General features: G+C 36.5%; 1 protein-coding gene across 2 annotated transcripts in view; it reads right to left on the bottom strand.

The window, feature by feature from the left end:
- The window catches only part of LOC138706037 (Krueppel-like factor 8), an 877,162-nt gene extending 858,803 nt beyond the window's left edge, over nt 1–18,359 (bottom strand). For both annotated transcript variants that reach the window (XM_069834934.1, XM_069834935.1), the window contains exon 1: nt 17,160–18,359. In XM_069834934.1, the coding sequence (XP_069691035.1) occupies nt 17,160–17,171 (12 nt within the window). In that variant the 5' untranslated portion in view covers nt 17,172–18,359. The remainder of the gene's footprint in view (nt 1–17,159) is intronic.
- Between the last annotated feature and the right edge of the window lie 488 nt (nt 18,360–18,847).

Genomic DNA, 18,847 nt, shown 5'->3' with positions numbered 1-18,847 from the left:
AGAGAACTGGAACATGGCAAAATCTGAACTCATGAAGAAATACTACTTCCAAAGGAAATGGGAATATGATTATTTTGTTGTTGAAGAACACGAAAGAATTGTTTGTTTACTGTGTCCCATCCAATTTATTTCTGCTCGTAACTATTCGGTCTATGAAAGAATTTTAAAATGTTACATTTGTTCGGATCAAATTTCTGCATATTTAAAGGACAAAACTGAATTTTTTCAACCATTTGTTATAGTCTAATAATAATTACACTGCTCTGTTAAATTGATTGAGCATATCAGGAATTCAATCTCGAAGAACAATCTCCTGAAATGAATAACATTACTTACGGTACATACTGTATAGCTATTTAGTTCATAATCATACAGGATTCAATATCATAAGCCTCTGATTGTGGAATCGATGCATAACTAATGGGCGTTTTCAGTCAGTTTCGAAGCCCTTTAAAATCCAGACTTCAGAAACGCGTGGTTAATAAAGACGGTAATTTTTTTTTTATTTTAGCAAGTTATTTTACGACGCTTTATCAACATCTTAGGTCATTTAGCGTCTGAATGAGATGAAGGTGATAATGTCGGTGAAATGAGTCCGGGGTCCAACACCGAAAGTTACGCAGCATTTGCTCATATTGGGTTGAGGAAAAACCCCGGAAAAAACCTCAACCACGTAACTTTCCCCGATCGAGAATCGAACCCGGACCACCTGGTTTCGCGGCCAGACGCGCTAACCGTTACTCCACAGGTGTGGACAAGACGGTAAAGCAAGGAGCACTGAATTGAAAGTTGTTAAAGCGGTGCCAGATGTAGTATGTTATCATTTCAAGTGACTGTACGTGTGGTCCATATCACTTTAATTTCATGTATTTCCGAAAAATCCATATTAACATTTCTAACATGAAAAGTTCACAATAATTTATCCCTCTCATCGCTTTTCTTCGGTCTACACAAAACGTTTATATGCTCTATCAAACCCGCCGCGTTTCATCTTGCATCGTAGTTTTCTTGCTAGTTTGACTGGCTACTGACAGAGAAAGAATGATCTCGATCTCTTACGGAGAACATTTTTTTTCTTTCAACTCCTAAGCTTCTAGAAAGCTTCCGGACTCCACCTCATTTCTTACAGAATACATACTTTTATACCCTCTCCCTCCGCCACGGCTTTGAAAAGTCACCACTCATTTCTGAAGCAGTTTGTGTTTCAAGCATGTAATGAAATATAATCTCTCAAGTGTTTCAAAATTACTTATTGCTACTTTCATATCCCTGAATAACAAACTAGTCCGGAAAAGTATGTGGGATTATATTTTGAGACACAGCTGATGAACAAAACTTACTTCGTAACTCAAACTTTGTCCAGTGGATTATTTAACTCAGGGCCTGATTTAGGCAGGAGCCTATGGTGCCTCTGCTCAAGGCCTCAAGATTCTGGGGGCCTCAAAATCCAGGAACAAGCTGTTTTTTAAATGAATTATGCAAATCAAGTAGACAATAACTCTGTCAACTAAAAATCAGAATAGATTATTATGTTAAAAAACACATAAAAATCACTTTGTGCGAGATCGTGCGTATTTGCTTGTTTTCCGCACAGAACCAATACGCGGTAAGTGTGAAATACCACATTCAGTAGTCCCAACGTAACACACACAACAATTTCCCTCTTCTTACCGCTTAAGCGCGACATTCATTTTACTGCTTTAGGCTTTTAACATATTATTTTTAGAGACGTTTAACATAGTAATAATTATAAATTGGAAACTTACCACTTCAATTTCACCTAAATTGCAATGTTAATTGTTTTTAAATATTTGCAAAAATTAAGTAAAGTCTACTACTCCACGAAACTTATTGCATTCCTGATACAAGTAACATTAAGGAAGCCGTGAAAAAATCAACGAAATTCCAGATGCGGATGTTATTACTGCAATATGTTATATAAATAATATTGTTAAAATATTAAAATGAAAAATAAAACATTACATAACCTTACCGTTTGCTTTAAGTTCGCATTTATAGACTGGGGGAAAAAAAAGACAGACGTATATCACGGCCTGCTGGAGTATAGTAAACACAGAAAACATTTTACAGCAACAATGTTGAAGAAAGATATTTTGGTGTTCCGAAGTTGGCGTCATTAAACTGAAACCAACATGGAGATTTCATTGCAACTAATTAGAAATTCGTCTTTCAGGTATGTAATAAACGATCTTCGCACAAAATAATGTACGATACATGAGCGGTATGTTTGTTTTCATGTTCTCGGAAATTAAAAAAAGCTCAACTACGTTTCGCTTCTTCAATCTTTTCCTCGAACATGAAAACGTCAACATACCGCTCTTGTAACGTATATTACTATTACTGTTTTACATTTAGAGTAGTAAGTTGATTGCAGAGTTTAATGTGTTAAACTTATAAAAGTTGGCTATCATGTACAATTGTACAGTTTATTCAAATTGTAACAGTAGGTCCATTTAAATACTTAATAATGAATTCACCAACATTGTCAGTTCTCATTATATTGAGTGTTAAATCAAGTGCCTAGTGCTTTTATTCCTTGCATCTTATCTCATATTTGTCGGTATAGGACCATTAGCGGTGTATAGCGGTAGTGTTAAAGTATTTTTTACTTGGAATTCCCAAGTAAATTTGAGTTAGTAGCTAATAAAAGAAAACGGGAAGCTATTGAAATTCAACAACAAGAAAAACAACGCTGATCATTGAGCTAGTATGTTCGTTTATACGTAGCTAGCAGTAACTCCTTTACCCACAGACCTCCAGTTTCAAAAGGTTAAGACTGTTTTAACACAGATTAATTAAGATTTTGGCATATAGGGACAACAATCCCCCACAACTACTAAATTTATTTATTTATTAATTTTTATTTACTTATTAATTTATTTAACCTGGTAGGGATAAGGTCATCAGGCCTTCTCTTCCCCTCTACCAAGGGATTACAAGTACAATATTAAGGATACAATTACAATTATAATTACTATTAATATTAAATTTACAAATACAATAAAAATCAAAGTACTAAAAGATTAACTGATTAATAAAGACTAGACAGTTTATTGTAGAAGTTAAGAAGAGAGAAAATGTTTTATTAATTAAGTAAAAATTAAACCTATTCTAAGCAGTAAGAAAACGTCTAATAAGTTTGTTTTTAAACGCTACTAAATTCCGACAGTCTCTGATGTCACTGGGTAAGGTATTCCACAAACTCGAGAGCGAGATTGTGTATGATGATGAATACGATGATGTCTTATGTGTTGGTATGGCTAGTATGCGGCGGCTATTTTGCGTGCGTGTGAATAGATTATGATATGATGACAGGTAACTGAAACGGGAGGCAAGGTAGGTAGGTGTAGAGTTGTGAAGGACTTGGACAAGGAGAACAAGGGAATGAAAATTTCTACGTTCGTTAAGCCGTAGCCAGTTTACAGTCTGGAAGGATGGGGTAATGTGGTCAGCGCGACGGACATCGCAGACGAAGTGAACACAAGAATTATGAACACGTTGTAATCTTTGAGACTGGCTGACATTTAGGTCAGTCAGTAGAAAATCACAATAATCGAAGTGGGGCATTACTAGTGTTTCCACTAGTATTTTTTTAGTGATGGCGGGAGAAATTTTCGAATACTGTTTAAGTAATGTAGTAGGCTATGGAAAGCACTTTTTTGATAATATGAGTTACTTGGATATTCCATTTAAATGCGTATCAAAGTAAACTCCAAGGTTTTTAACACAGGAAGCAAAAGGGATTATTTTATCGTTTAATTTGACTGGAAGAGCAGAAGTAATGTTGCATAATAGACATTGAAATTGTGGAGAGACAAGGTTTTTTTTTTTTTGTATAACTCTATGCCAGAATTTAGGAAAAAATGAGCATTGCTTTCAAACTCCTGAAAGAAACTAGGGATAGTAGAGAAACTAAGGATAGTACCGGTACTACAACCAATGCAATCAGCTTTGACCTGTCTTGTGGTCACACATAGGCTAATCACTGATACCTTATAGAACCGTTTTATGTTTAATCTTTCTCCTAAAGAAAAAAGAGGATTAATAAAAACCTCTGTGAAATAAATACTTGGTGAAAGGAGATAAGTAACAGAATTTAAATAAAATAAAAGACGCCTAGTTGTCATATATGAAAAGAAGGACCTCATAAAGAAAATTAAGCTCCGGGCCTCTGAAATTGTAAATCAGACCCTTACTTAACTACGATGTATCGAGTACTAGGTTAGGCCTGTAGAGTGTCGATGGAATTGCTGACAGCGAAATGGTATTTGGCTAAACGAAGCCGAGGATTCGCCATAGTTCATATGACATTGATTTTATAGATTTGGAAAACCTCAGAACAAATCGAAGCAAGTAATCAGTTCATGCGGTAATCAAACCCGGATAAGCAAGCAAATGCGCGCCTGTCGCCTGAGCTACGCCGGTGCTTCAAAAGTTGACCAAATATCACATTTACGCTGGCCACATAGGTACTTCCTGTTAAACCGCTGAGGTCTCTTAACGTCCCGCATCCCAGGTCTGCCGAGCAAGTTAAGTGGCAGCCTTCACTTTTATACGATCAGAACTCACCTGTCAGTATAGAAGCGGACTTTACATTCGCACTCACCTTTCCCAACACATGACTTTATGATAAAGCAACAATGAGCGAGAAGTTCTTAACTTGTGAACTACTATTGTGATTGCATCCGTAGGGGGTTGCCAGCAGTCAATTGGATTTGCCCACAGCAGGCGTCAGCGTGTGCAATACAACTGAACAGCTAGCGTCAATACCATAACCTGGTGAATGAGATGTAAGTGAATTACGATATTTTGTTTTAGCTTTCGATGTTGTTTTCTACCGTTAGAGATAAACTTTGTACTTAACAAACAATTAGATAGGAAAGCTCAAGAAGGAGCTTGTGAGCGGTGGGAAGCCACAGAAAAAAAAAAAAAAAAAACATAAATATAGCCTAAGCTTTGAAGAAGAAACTGATTAAAACTCAGAAATTCAAACACAATAAAATAATATAGCCTACAGTGGATGTTGCTCGATCATGTAGAGAGAGTTTCAGATTATATAGAGTCCGACATAGGAACGGGCGATTTTAAAAAGCACAATTGAGAAGTCATAACTGCGCGCACATTCTGCTGCGAATACAACACCATTTATTTATCATGGAAAGGTGGAGCGGTACACAACGTGCTTCTGCAACAAAACTTTTATAAGAATAACGGCATTTTAATTTTAATTTATGGCGCCATGAACCCGTCCCATCTGCTCATGCGAGTTACATGTCATCCCTATAAAATTCAGGTGGTACATCAATTAAAACATCGCGATATTCTCAGCCGAGGAACGTTTATGAGAAGTAAGGTTCGGATAAAATATTTGTATCAGGATAGACTTTATCGCTGTACAGAATAGATCCTTGACTTGCTTCAGACTAAGTAAACACTAGCTAAAACTCTACCTGGTGGGAAGAGTGTTTCCCACCACCTATCTAAAACATCAGTGAATGCACAGTACAGCCGACAGAGTGCTGCAATGGAGTTAAATCGCTCGCTTGAACTCTGTCGAGTGTCGGACCCTCGATTGAGATTCGATCGGTCGTGATACGCTCGTAATAAATAGAAGCACAGTACAAGGTCATCTCACCGACATGTCTTATCTTGTATGGAAGACGACAGATAAGATACACATAGGCCCTATGTTTTGCTCACACGGTAAAAATAAGGCTTTATTTTCTGCGTTTATGACAAACGTTTAATGGAACAGTCAATGGAACGTACCCGTACCAAACCAGGAACATGAAGTTATAAATAAAATAGTATGAAAAACTTCGATATAAAGTTATTATTGCTAATTAATAATTATTCAATATTTGATTTACCACATATACAGGGACATCATTTTATTTTTACTAACATTTTTAATATTAACCTGGCTATACCTTTGTATCAACGCCGTTTGCTACCCCATTCCACGAATGGAGTTCGATGATACTGGCATAACATACAAACAAATAACTTTACTAGGTATAGGAGGGAAGAAAAGTAGTTCATCCATTTACGTAAACTAGAAAACATCGCGCTTTTAAGTTTGATAATTTTCATTAGGTTTTTGTTTAATCAAAATACAGTACAGTATTAACAATGAGTGTTTTTACTCACGAACTGAGCTGTCCATGTGGACGTATTCATTATGCAGTGTATATTATACTGTCTACAGCACATTAACGTACAATATAGAGAATGAAATTATATTGAAAAATAATCATAATATGGATATTTAAACACATTTTTGAAAATGGTGGCCGTTCATTTCGATACAGGCTTCAGTTCTAATGTGCATATCATCGCACTATAGACTATTGTACCTAATCGCAATTACCAGTTTTGTCCTTCGTACTAGTAACTCATGTTGAAATAATTCTGTACCTACTCTATAAAAGAGTATCTTCTCTTCTGCCCGATCCGAAAAGATTACTCAGACATGCTATCTACTGTCCGTTCAAGTGATTATGTCGTAGGGTCGTAGAAAGGGAAGAAATCACGTGACAGTTAATTACTTAACGAGGCCCTTTTATTTAAGTTGTTTTAAACAATTGTATGGGTATAATATTACGTAGACGTCCAATTCCTAACAAAAATTAATGTTCTCACAAAAGAGCTAAGATAGCCCAGCCACTAGCTGGCGAATAAAAGCTGGTGGGGGAAACCGGGATACGACGTAGGCAAATGGACGACAGTACCTGTGCGAAAATGATTCAATATTGAAAGCTATTTCGTCACTGGAAAACGCGAACATATTTTTGGAACATACTGTTTACTATGACCGTAAGGCTACTATGACTGTATATGCGGTCTTGGATCTGTGTGCAGGATGGTTGAACATCATTAGTACGGTAGAAGGGGTGGGAGTGAAGTACATTAAAAAACTCAGGTACAATAAAAATTGAAGTAAAAATAAAATGATGTCCCTGTATAATATGATACATAGTGTTCCGCCTATATACTGCGACAATGTATAAACGTTTTACAAAATATTATTGATATAGCAGTAAATTAATAACAATATTAGTAGAGATAACGTCACAGAAAATATAATAAAACGAATAATCATGCTGCACAACTGTTACAGACGCAAAGATTGATACACTAATTATTAGAGATTATTATTATTATTATTATTATTATTATTAGAAAACTTGATACAGTTTTTGCATTATCGTGAGTGTGTTCTCCGTTTATAATAATTACATTTACATCCAATAACATCTATCAGATTGTGGCAAAAACAAAATCACTCCTGTGTCGGGGGGGGGGGGAACATTTACCTACAACATTTATATCACATTTTAAAGCAAGTTTTGTAGTTGTACTATGGAGAGGTTAGTTAAATACTGCAAAGTTTTGAAATGATAAACATCTATGATGTTACTACACAGTTCATCACTGTAACAACAACGAATGTCTAACGCTCGGCTTATACCGTTCGAGAATTTATCGCTCGTGACAATTTTACCCATCATGCATGTGCGCTACCTATCGGATTATGCTATGAACTACTTGGCGCTCGAGCGAAAACGTCCAATACAGACCTCTGACAGCCGATATGAAATGAATATACATCGTCTCTACTGTCGGCTGGGGGACACGCGACAACTAGGCTGAGTTAATGTTTGTAAACAAAACATACGGATTAAGGACATCTGTCCTGATAAGGTGTTTTATACGAACCTTAGTGAAAAGATATTAAATCGCATGGATGAAGATGATGACATTATTGACACTTCGTCAAGGTCTGAGGAAGCAAATCTCAATCTCAGTGGTAGTACTTAAAGGACGTCCTTTTCAAGAAACAAATTTAATGGCAAGCTTCAGTTCTGGGGGGGGGGGGGGAAGATACGCTTGAATTTTGTGTTTCAGATTCAACACAATGCGCATGTTGAGTGCTCCAAAGCTGTGTTACACACGAGATCGCTTTGGCAGTTATTGGAATTAATTTTAATTTATTTATTTAATTTTATTTTATTTATTTATTTAACTAGCTAGCTAGTAAAAATTAAAATTATAAAACAAAAATGTTTCTAGCCATTACCGTAAGAGCCAGGCTCGTGTACAGTGTGGCCAATAATATAAAACAGGCCTAAAATTCACAAAGTTTACTAAATACAGTAAGTAACTTCATTCAAACCAATAAATAACACACAAGAGCAAAAAAAAAAAAGAGAGAGAGAGAAAAACTCATTTAATATAAATTGACAATCAGGCAGAAGCCAGTGATATTTAATAAAAGCCTGCATATATTCGACAGAAATAAAAGGTAAAAAAATACACACATTTGTTAATATTATATATCATGAATAATTTTATAAATTTCATTTTTAAAAGCTTCAATTTTAAAATATTTCAAATCTGGAAAATGGTTTGTAATTTTATTATAAAGTCTTGGGCCGAAACTATGTCGATTGTTGTCGTAACCCGAAAGGCATTTGAAAAGATGCAATGAAAATTCATCTATTCTTAATAGTAGATGAACATTAAAAATAGTGCATAAAATAGAATGATGGTGAACGAAATTAACCTGCATAATTAATTAATGAAACTCTTTCCTCAACAGTATCGGAAGCCTGAACCTCGCAGTCTACGAGCAAGCATGCTAGCAAAGAGCAATCGGAATGCTTGCGATGAATTGTCGTAATCGGGGTCGTCGTACTCTATCGTGTTTAATAAATAATGATTCTTCGGCGTTAATATTTGACCTTATTTTCAGATTAATTTCGTGCTTTATGCATTGGTTCTGAAATACATTCCTGTAATATTATTCGTTTAAAACAGTGTTAAATCGTTGTATGAATCGAGCTCTGTAAGGAACTTCAAGAATGTGGTCATTTTTTGTTTCTGGGACTGTACTTCATGATGTAACGTGTGTCATTTTGAAAAAATTAAATAATTTCTCAGTCAATAATCAACTACAGTATTTAGCAATAATCGCCCGTTCCTCTGCCAGACCCTATTATTTCAGAACACTGTTTCTACGAGTAAAATTACAGGAAAAAGATTCAATGACGATGAACCAAAACGTAATGACAATCTTGCATGGGAAGAAAGGCAGTTTAATTAATTTTATTTACACGTTTTTTTTTTTTTTTAAGTTTCGGTCGGCCGTTATGGTTTAATGAATCCAGCATGCATTTTCAATACTAGCGGCCCGCGGTTCAATTCGATGGTGATTACGATGGTAAATAGTAATTATCTCCTAAACTTGCTGTATACTTCGTAACTTTTTGTTAATTGTAAACGAAAAAAATACTCCATATACCTATTGTCTTTGTCATCAAAATCCATTTTTGGGTCTGCCTCGGTACCATAGTCGGTATAGCGCTGGCCTTCTGTGCTCGAGGTTACGGGTTCGATCCCGGCCCAGGTCGATGGCATTTAAGTGTGTTTAAATGAGACAGGCTGATGTCAGTAGATTTACTGCATGTAAAAGAACTCCTTCGGGATAAAATGCCGGCACACCGCGACGCTGATATAACCTCTGCAGTTGCGAGCGTCGTTAAATAAACCGTAATTTTTAATTTTCCATTTTTGGTATAAATATATACCACTGCAGTTTATACACGGTTACATCATAGAAAACACATTTCAAGTCGAAGGTGTTTCTTTACTGCTGTATTGAACTTCTCAAACTCGTAATTAATAACATAACTTACTCTTCCAAGAAAGTGTTTATATAGATGCTCTTTTACGGTGTTACGGTTGTGGGCCTCTGTTTCCCATTCCTGCTCTATGGCCAACGTTACGTATCTCCCTTTAGGTCATCAAATTTTTATTCCGTGTATTGTACGTTTTTAAGTAGGTAGGCTAACCCGTCATTCAGAATTTTCATCCGTATTTCGTCATAGATCCCAGCAGATATAGAGAGTTCAAATTCAGATAAAGCGACAACGTTGCCAACCGTACCATCTGGATCGTACATGTGCGATAATTTGGTATCATGTATGATCGTACGATTCAACCCACGGATAGAACGCAAAATGTACGATCCTGTCAAAAAGAGAGGATTTTAAACATTTATTACAAATTAGGGCATTCGAAATTTTATTTTTACATTTCTGCAGTAGACCTATTATATTTCACTTAGACATTAAAGTAGTTTCTTCGTGTAGCTTGATTTTGGTAGACTGAACATAGTCTAATCGTTTTCCCTTCTCTAATTAATTTTTCACTGTTAGAGTAACAAAATCTACATCGACATAGGAGATAGACCTCCTACCTCTCCTTCAATATATTCTTCATGCCAGTTTCATTCTTCATCATTGGTGAGTTCCATGTTCCATTACTGTGTTTAATTAAATTTATTCGATATATTCTATTGTTTCCATTAATTTTTCTGTTATGTAAAGTAAAATGTCTTATCTATCATATACAAATAACGGTGTAGTGTAATAATGACAAAAGTATATTATTAATACAAAATTTAACACAAGTTAAAATTTGTTAAAAATAAATTGGATGGCTGTGAAAAATTACGTTTCAAAAGATATTATACGGATATTCATGAATATGTTCTGTTAGGAACTAATAAAATATTAATAAATATACCGTAAAATAATAATAATAATAATAATAATAATAATAATAATAATAATAATAATAATAATACACAAAATTGAAAATACAGATAATGTAAATTGTAAACAATTATAATAATACCTCCCTGACAAAATTCTGCGTACGTCACTGACATCGGGTATAAAAATATAAAAGACGGAAACACAATTATATAATAGTACATTATGCAACGAGCCTATAATGAAGGTAATTAAGAAGCGAGTATGGATATTTATGAAACGAGCGCAAGCGAGTTTCATAATTTTCATACGAGCTTCTTAATTACCATTATAGGCGAGTTTCATACGACTTTTTATGCTCGACCATATTTCTAACTTGATATTATTAATTTTCTTTGTATCTGACCTTGGCCAATGTCCCGTATGTTGTGAGATGTGCGCAGACGCGAAAGTATTGATTTTTCCGAGGAACAGATGTTCACATTGACCTTGCTAGGCCGTAAGAACCTACAGAGATAACATTAAAATAATTAAATTAGACATTGAAAAACGAGATGACAAATTGAATTTATTTGAATATTATTTATAATTAACGCTAATTATTATAGTAACAGAACATAACCTTCTGCGACAGTATTGGATTTCCAGCCTCCGTGACTTTTCGCTAATTCTCTTTCGATTGCATATCCGAAAATAATCGATACTTGCGGTTTTATAACGGTAGAAAGCTGACCTGTCATTGGCTGAACAGTTGTAACCTGAGTCGTCATTGGCTGAAAGACCTGACCTTTAATGAGTAGGTGTACTTTAATGACATACATTAAAGGTCTGCTACCAGGTGTATAATTACTACATTTCGGCATGGTCGAGCATAAAAATAATGTAAAGTGTTCCTAAATTTACGTAAAGATTGGTTGTGCGCTGTGATAAAACAAGCGGTGAAAGGGCTAGATGTAGGTTCTGCTACTTATGTTCCTACTGTTGCTGATCCTCCTGAGGAGGAAAATGATGATGCCTTAATTTTTAGCCTTCTCCCAAATAAGCACACAACAAATTTTTTTTAAATATTTTTATGCGAACATATTTAATTTTTAACAATTATTTCCTTATAAGAATGTCAAAAATTGTTTAAACAAAACGCTGTGCAGTGGGTTTAAGTAAAATAATCCAAATATGCTTATTTTTATATGTAAGTGTACGATCCTCCAATGAAAAGCACGATAATTCGAGACCAATTATGCGATCCAGTCAAGTTGCAGGGTTGGCAACGCTGCAGAGCGAGAAACGGCGCACATAAAACGACATTTCCGACGACAGCCAAGTTACAAACGTGTAAGTAAACTAATCCATGACGCTACAGCCCATGAAGGGACAAGACCGACCAGCCGGCTGCTAGCCTTACGTCCACATGTCGAAGCAGGGGTGGACGATCATCCAACCAGATGGAGGTATCGTGTGGTTAGCACGATGATCCCCCCAGCCGTTATGTTACGAACGTGTATTCCTATAAACATTTAGTAAAAATTTCTTCTTTACAGTGCCTACTGTATTAAACCTGTGCGCTATGAAATTGAACTTATACATAGCGAATAGGGATTATAAAGAATGGACACTGAGCGAATTTTCCTGTGTTTTGTTTCTCTGTGCGCCAGCGGTTAGTTCCACTTTCAAGCTTTAGAGGTAGTGTAATCGAGCATACGCTAAGATAATAATTGAGAATAGAGTTGAAACACAGGATCCAAACATCGCCTACCTCACTGCATAATCCAGTAACGCTTTGCTTCAAATAAATTCAAGTTAACAGCGTTTCCTTATTTCTCAGTGACAAACTAGTTGTAATAATAATATTTTATATTTCAGATATCATAAATTATATTATAAAATAATATAATACATTATAAAATTAAGTATCGAATTCTTTTAAAATTTGTATATAATATAATATAGGTGTATGGTTTTACTTCTCGTAAGAGTTTTGTTTTTCCATTTTCAGCGCTATCAAATCATTACATATTTTAATTGTTGTTGGGGTCAACGTCTGAACTCTCATTATAAAGGAACTCTAGAGTCTAGACATTACACTTAATGAAGGAATTATTATTTTATGGATTCAATTTATTTTATTTGAGTACATAATGTACCTAGATGTATTAATTATATGTGTTATATTTCCGCTGTGTCGACTGCTAGCTGGTGTGATGTCAGCGCCAACTCTAGGGAGAAAGCAGAATCTGACGCTCTAGCTGGCTTGAAGGTCATTGAAATCGGTCCGGCTACATCAAAGGTACCGACGCGAAGTGTCCATTCTTTATAATACCTATTCGCTGGTATACATTACTCAAATTATGTAGTAGGAGTTAAAAAAATAAGACACCGGCGTAGCTCAGACGGTAGCACGTTTGACTGCTGATTCGGAGGTGCGTTCAAACATGGGTTCGATTCCCGCTTGGGCTGATTACCTGGTTGGGTTTTTCAGAGGTTTTCCTCAACTGTAGAGCGAATGCCAGGTAATCCATGGCGAATCCTCGGCTCATTTAGTGAAATACCATTTCGATATCAGCTGTCCCATCGACACACTATAGTTGTTGAATCAGCGTCCTTAAATAATCGAAAAAATTATGAGCGAAAGATAATGAAATTACCAACGATCACATTATTTTACAGTCACAAAATGCGTAGGGCCGAGTACTTCGTCTCTCTCAATTCTTGTCCCGAGGATAACACTCAATAACAATGACTTTTCAAAAACAGCGTTTACCAACTTAATGCAAAGCCAGTTTTAACCCCAGGGCCGAGTAGATTAGCCTCTCTGACCTCCAACTTGAAGACCCGGGTTCGATCTCCATCTGGGCGATTGTAAATTGCACTGGAAAATAGTAAACTGCACTGCAAAGAAACCGGACAGTTAATCACTTACCATGTAAGCTGCAGTGGATGACCGTGGAGTAGAAGATACAAACTGGGCTGAAGCTATGAGCTGATATTTCTTGTATAGATGATACTAACGCTTTAGTTTATTATGCCTGCCGATTATGGAACACTTGTTCAACACTAATACTGTACTTTATGCGTGTAGATTATTAAACATTTGTTCAACATTAATACTGTACTGTACTTTGGAAAAGCTATAACATGTATTTTTTATGAATCTGAATCGATCAATTTTTCCTTCCTGGTAATCAGAAATTTGTCTTTCAACGCAAATTTGTTTCTTCTTAGTGTGTGAAATTTTTCCTTTATGTGGTGTACTGATGCTATTGATCTTTACGTAAATTTCGGCCTGAAGACTGATTAACTGGTCCACAAAAACATGTATAGAGGGATGAGAAGAATTAAAAGAAGAGGTGAAATGCGAATGGAAAGATTCGCACCCATTCGTTGTCCGAGCTGTGTCCGCAGACTGTGCTGCCCACATATTCGGTGGAAATGGCGCATCATCAATATAATTGTCACTAAACAAGAAGAAAATATACTACAGATTTAGTTTCAGGCTGTATGGGGATCAGATCATGCTCAAACGCATCTCTCACTTCATCCTGCTGTAAGTAAAGTAGCAAGAGTAGCAATAGACATTCCAACCGTTAGAGTACGCGTTAACTACAGTGACTGGAGTCTGTTCAAAAACAAACATCAGTTTCAAACGCAGCAAAAGCCTACGTTATGAAGGAGTCAGTTCATGAAAACAAACCCTATCAAATTCAAGCAAGGCCATGTCTCGATTGTCGAGAGTGTATAGACTGGGCAAAAATGTTGAGTAAAATTTAATAAAATGAGAAGAAGTGCAATTTACAACATCCAGTGCAATTTACCACATGCACAATCAGTGCAGTTTACATACAGGAAGTTTGAATTCCAGTGCAATTTACCACCCGACCTCCATCTGAGTCATGAAGGAATTTGTGGTGGACAAAGCGAGCACGAGGAGTTTTCTCGGAATTGTCCCATTTCCCCTCACCATTATCAACATACACGAATACTCCACAACCACCCTCACTTTGTAAGGTCCCAAGTCAGTCGTTCAAAATAAACAAAACATAACTTAAAGTTATACACATTGTGTTTAATAAAAACTTAACAGTGCTAAATAATCTTTTTGGCAGTTTCTGGAAATGCTTTTTTTTTTACTTGGGTTATTTAACGACGCGGTATCAACTACTAGGTTTTTAGCGTCAATGGATTGGTGATAGCGAGATGGTATTTGGCGAGATGAGGCCGAGGATTCCCCATAGATTACCTGACATTCGCCTTGCGGTTGTGGAAAACATTGGAAAAAAAAACCAAACAAGTAATCAGCCCAAGCGGGAATCGAATCCACGCCCGAACACAACCCAGGATCAACAGGCAAACGCACTATCGCCTGAGCTACGCCGGTGGCTGCTGGAAATGTTTTCTAACTGAATTTACTCATAAATGGCACCCTATTAGAAAAATTTCATGTACGTTTAAGTATTCTTAAGGACCTTTGAGAAGTTAATCACTCCCAAAAGCTGCCTTTCAATCCTTCTGACGTGTGGAAATTGTACTTACACATTTTTTCTTTATATTTCTCCGTATAAATCACACGGCGTGAGATCGGGAGAGGTATTTCCAATTTCTATATTCGTATAACTTTTATTGTGTCAGCTCTCGACGTCGCTGTTTCCGACTTATTGTCTACAACAGACCTGATACTTTTAATTCGCAATTCTATAAATATCGCGTGTCCTGTTGAGAATGACGGAATCAGATAATTTCTCACGGAACATTCTTCTTCCAGTACCCTATTAAGAGCTTCTCACGTATATATCGTATACATAAATAGAAATATCGTTGTACGAAACAAAATCGTACCTCAGCACTATCATACTCAACAACTGATTAGTAATAACTCACTAATTTGTTTTTCGCATCAAAGTGACGCAGACAACAGATCTAAGCTCAAAGCGCACAGGATAAGCGGTATGATTCAGATCTGATTACTACTTTACCCCTTTTCATGCGACTTACAGTAGGTCATGGAGGTCGTGGCTTTTTAGCCGCCCAAAACAACACGAGCCATTCGCACATAAGCAACGTTGCCTAGTTGTATTGTTAAGATTCAGTTGCTGTTAGTGGTGGGAATTTAAATATTATATGCGCCCAGACCAAAAATTGTAGCCACGAAGGACATGAGATGTATGAACTAACAAGCAAACATTCTCATGGGAACAGATAAAGATTTTTTTCTTCCACCATGTTAATATGTCAAAACAAGTGCTTATACAAATTTTGGCCACTCGAGCGCCGTCCAGAAAGTAAGTTAGCCTGGAGCCGTTTACAGAAAAAAACACAATTTCATGGAAATATGTATTGGATCAGATAAAGCAATTGTTGAGCTATTTCTCAACATATTCCCCACCGCAACTGAGACATTTGTCATACCGTGGGATCAACTTTAGTATCTGTGTCGTAGAAGTCATCCGCCTGGGATCGGAACCAGTACGTAACAGCCGTCTGCACCTCTGTGTCGATCCCACGGTATGACAAATGTCTCATTTCCAGTGGGGAATATATTGAAAAATAGCTCAAAAGTTGTATCTGTTCCAATAAATTTTTCCATGAAATTGTTTTCTTTTGTAAACGGCCCAAGGGAAACTTATTTTTTACGACCCTCGTTATTGCGCTGGAGTGACCAAAATTTACACAAGCACTTGTTCTGACATTGCTAACATGGTGAAAGAAAAAAAAACTTTTTTATCTGCCCCCATGAGAATGTTTGCTTCTTAAGTCGCGTGAAAAGCATTCTAAGATGCATGGCGCATGTTTCCTGGCCTGAGGTAAGATTTCCACCGCTGTACGGGATTTCTTGCAGGCTGTTGCGTAAGTTAAAAATGGTACCGTAAGTACACGACAGATAAGGTAGAGAGTGAAAACCTATTTAATACTTTTTGCTCTATCTCATAAACAACGAGCGTTAAGTCGATTTATGAAAGTAAACAGTGTGGATCTAAGTTCTACAATATACATTTGTCTGAAATGTTTTCTATTACAGGCTCAATTTTGCATATAATTAAATTAATATTTCAGATACAAACGTTTTCCGGGAATCTACGTAAAGATTATTATTTTTTAGTCCTACACAATACATCTGTTATGGTAACAATATTAGCGGAACCGGAGCGAATTTTTCTCCTCTAATATTAATTGTTTTCGGGAAGATATGATCTTCATCGCCTTATTCGGAAATCTCTCTTTCTTACATACAAAGCAATCGAAAAGAGAAACTGTTAAATCGTTTTTATTAAATCGTGCCTTCTTTAGTGTATCTTTTCTGGAGAATTACCAAATCGTCATATTGAGTTTATTTTCAAAGAAATAAAAACTGTATTGCGTGTGCTTCATTCCCGAACGAAATAACGTATTATGAAGAAAATTCATCCACAAGGTCCGGGAAATTACTACACGTGGGCACACATTGATATGATGGGCGCTAATATTTCTGCTTATATTACATTTTCCCCTTCCTTTCAGAATGCTTCCTTTTCATGCTTTCTACAACAAACACAAGTTTCGCCGAATATCAAATTACATACTACTAAGTACATAAATGAAATGACTCACCATAAAAACCATGAACCTTGCTTGCGATGGCAGCTTCACTTTCCGAAACACTCGCACAAAGTATGTGAAAACTGTTCTAGGACGCTGAGTATGCAAACAGATTGTTTCGTCAGCACCACCAACAGGTGTTACTTATTCTTCCCCATTCGCCGGTTGCAGAGATCGTCGTCAACTGTCAACCGATCAGTCACGTGTCGCGTTGTCTCTTCTTAGAAAAACAAACGGCATTCGGTACGTAACCTCCAGGAACTCACTGATAAAAAATTCTGTTAACAAATACTTCTCTCCTTGAGACAGATAACACAAATTCATCTACTTAAGCCGATAAATTCTGCAATTAAAACAATGTCACTGTATGCGGTATATTCTTAATATTATTGCTTATGAAGGTCAGCACCACTGATATTATTTAAGGTTATGTTACACTATTGAATAAGAGGAACCCGGATGTATTTTCAAAGGCACAAATATTGACGGCCTTACTTTTAACACGATCTTTGTGATGGTAATGCCCTTACACGCCTACTTTTTAGCACTTGGCATCTCTGTATTTTGAGCGATTATTATTCTCATCTGCTGTTGCATACGCAATGGTCACGTGGTTATATTAGCACCTTGTTGTGTACAGACCGAAATGGCACCTGCTACAGTCCTTCAGGAGTCAAGAGGATGTCAAGTTAATGAAAAACTCAAATCACTCGTACAGTCTCTGTTTCTTCTTGGCACAGTGCACGGCACTTGTTATACAGTCGTTTGTTGTGACCTGGGCCGAGGACGATAAATTACAAGGAGACACGCCCACCAACGTCAGTGTACTGTTCCAGATATCTCACTGCCGGTACTTTTACGAACTCTCTCGATCTCCACCTGTAGATCAACGTAGCAACAATGCCAAAACATTCGCCTTTCGGTATCTGTGACTGTCACCAAAAGTCTAACCACACCTACCGTTTCCTGTAGCAGTAAAAACCACGTAACAAAACACACCCTTTTGCTTTACACTTGAAACTTGTAAGAGTCACGTTTATAATTAAAACAAAACAGAGATGATAATGTTGTAACACAGATTAAAATGTATTATTGCCATCAACGATTGTGTTTTGTTCTTACTTCAGACATTTCTCAAACGTAAAAGACAAGAAAGCAACGAAATGAAAAACAGAAGACTAACGAGCGCGCCCGGTCTCGCTGCCGGCTCGCGTAGCACTGGGCAACTGTCCGAGAACCGTGCCGTACTCTCCCAAAGGCTCGGCACGGCACGGCAAGCGATGGTAACGCACCACAGCGGCAATCAAACAACCCATGTTGCCAAGCTGCATCCTCACCTCCACTAGGAATGCGTAAAGTACAATATTATTGTGTACACTGTAACCATAAACATTTTAACGCATATATTTTTTTATTATTTTATTTAACAAAACTTTCGATTAGATTATCCATTGTCGAGGTGTGTAGTATGCGGGGTTGGAGAATAGGGAGGATGGGAAAGGAGTCTGTAGAGGTTTGTAAAATTATCTTACCACTAACATATTTTGTTATAAGAATTAAAATAATTAAAATTAGAATTAGTTAGGCTAACTGAATATGTGGACGTTTCAACCCATGTTTACTCATTAATTTAAAGAGTTAAATAAATATTACAGATTAAAATGACATATCCTTTCACGTGATACATTTTGTGCAAAATT

This window comes from Periplaneta americana, chromosome 9, assembly GCF_040183065.1.
Source record: "Periplaneta americana isolate PAMFEO1 chromosome 9, P.americana_PAMFEO1_priV1, whole genome shotgun sequence".
Taxonomy (NCBI): domain Eukaryota; kingdom Metazoa; phylum Arthropoda; class Insecta; order Blattodea; family Blattidae; genus Periplaneta; species Periplaneta americana.
This window is presented reverse-complemented; position numbering and strand designations above follow the sequence as displayed.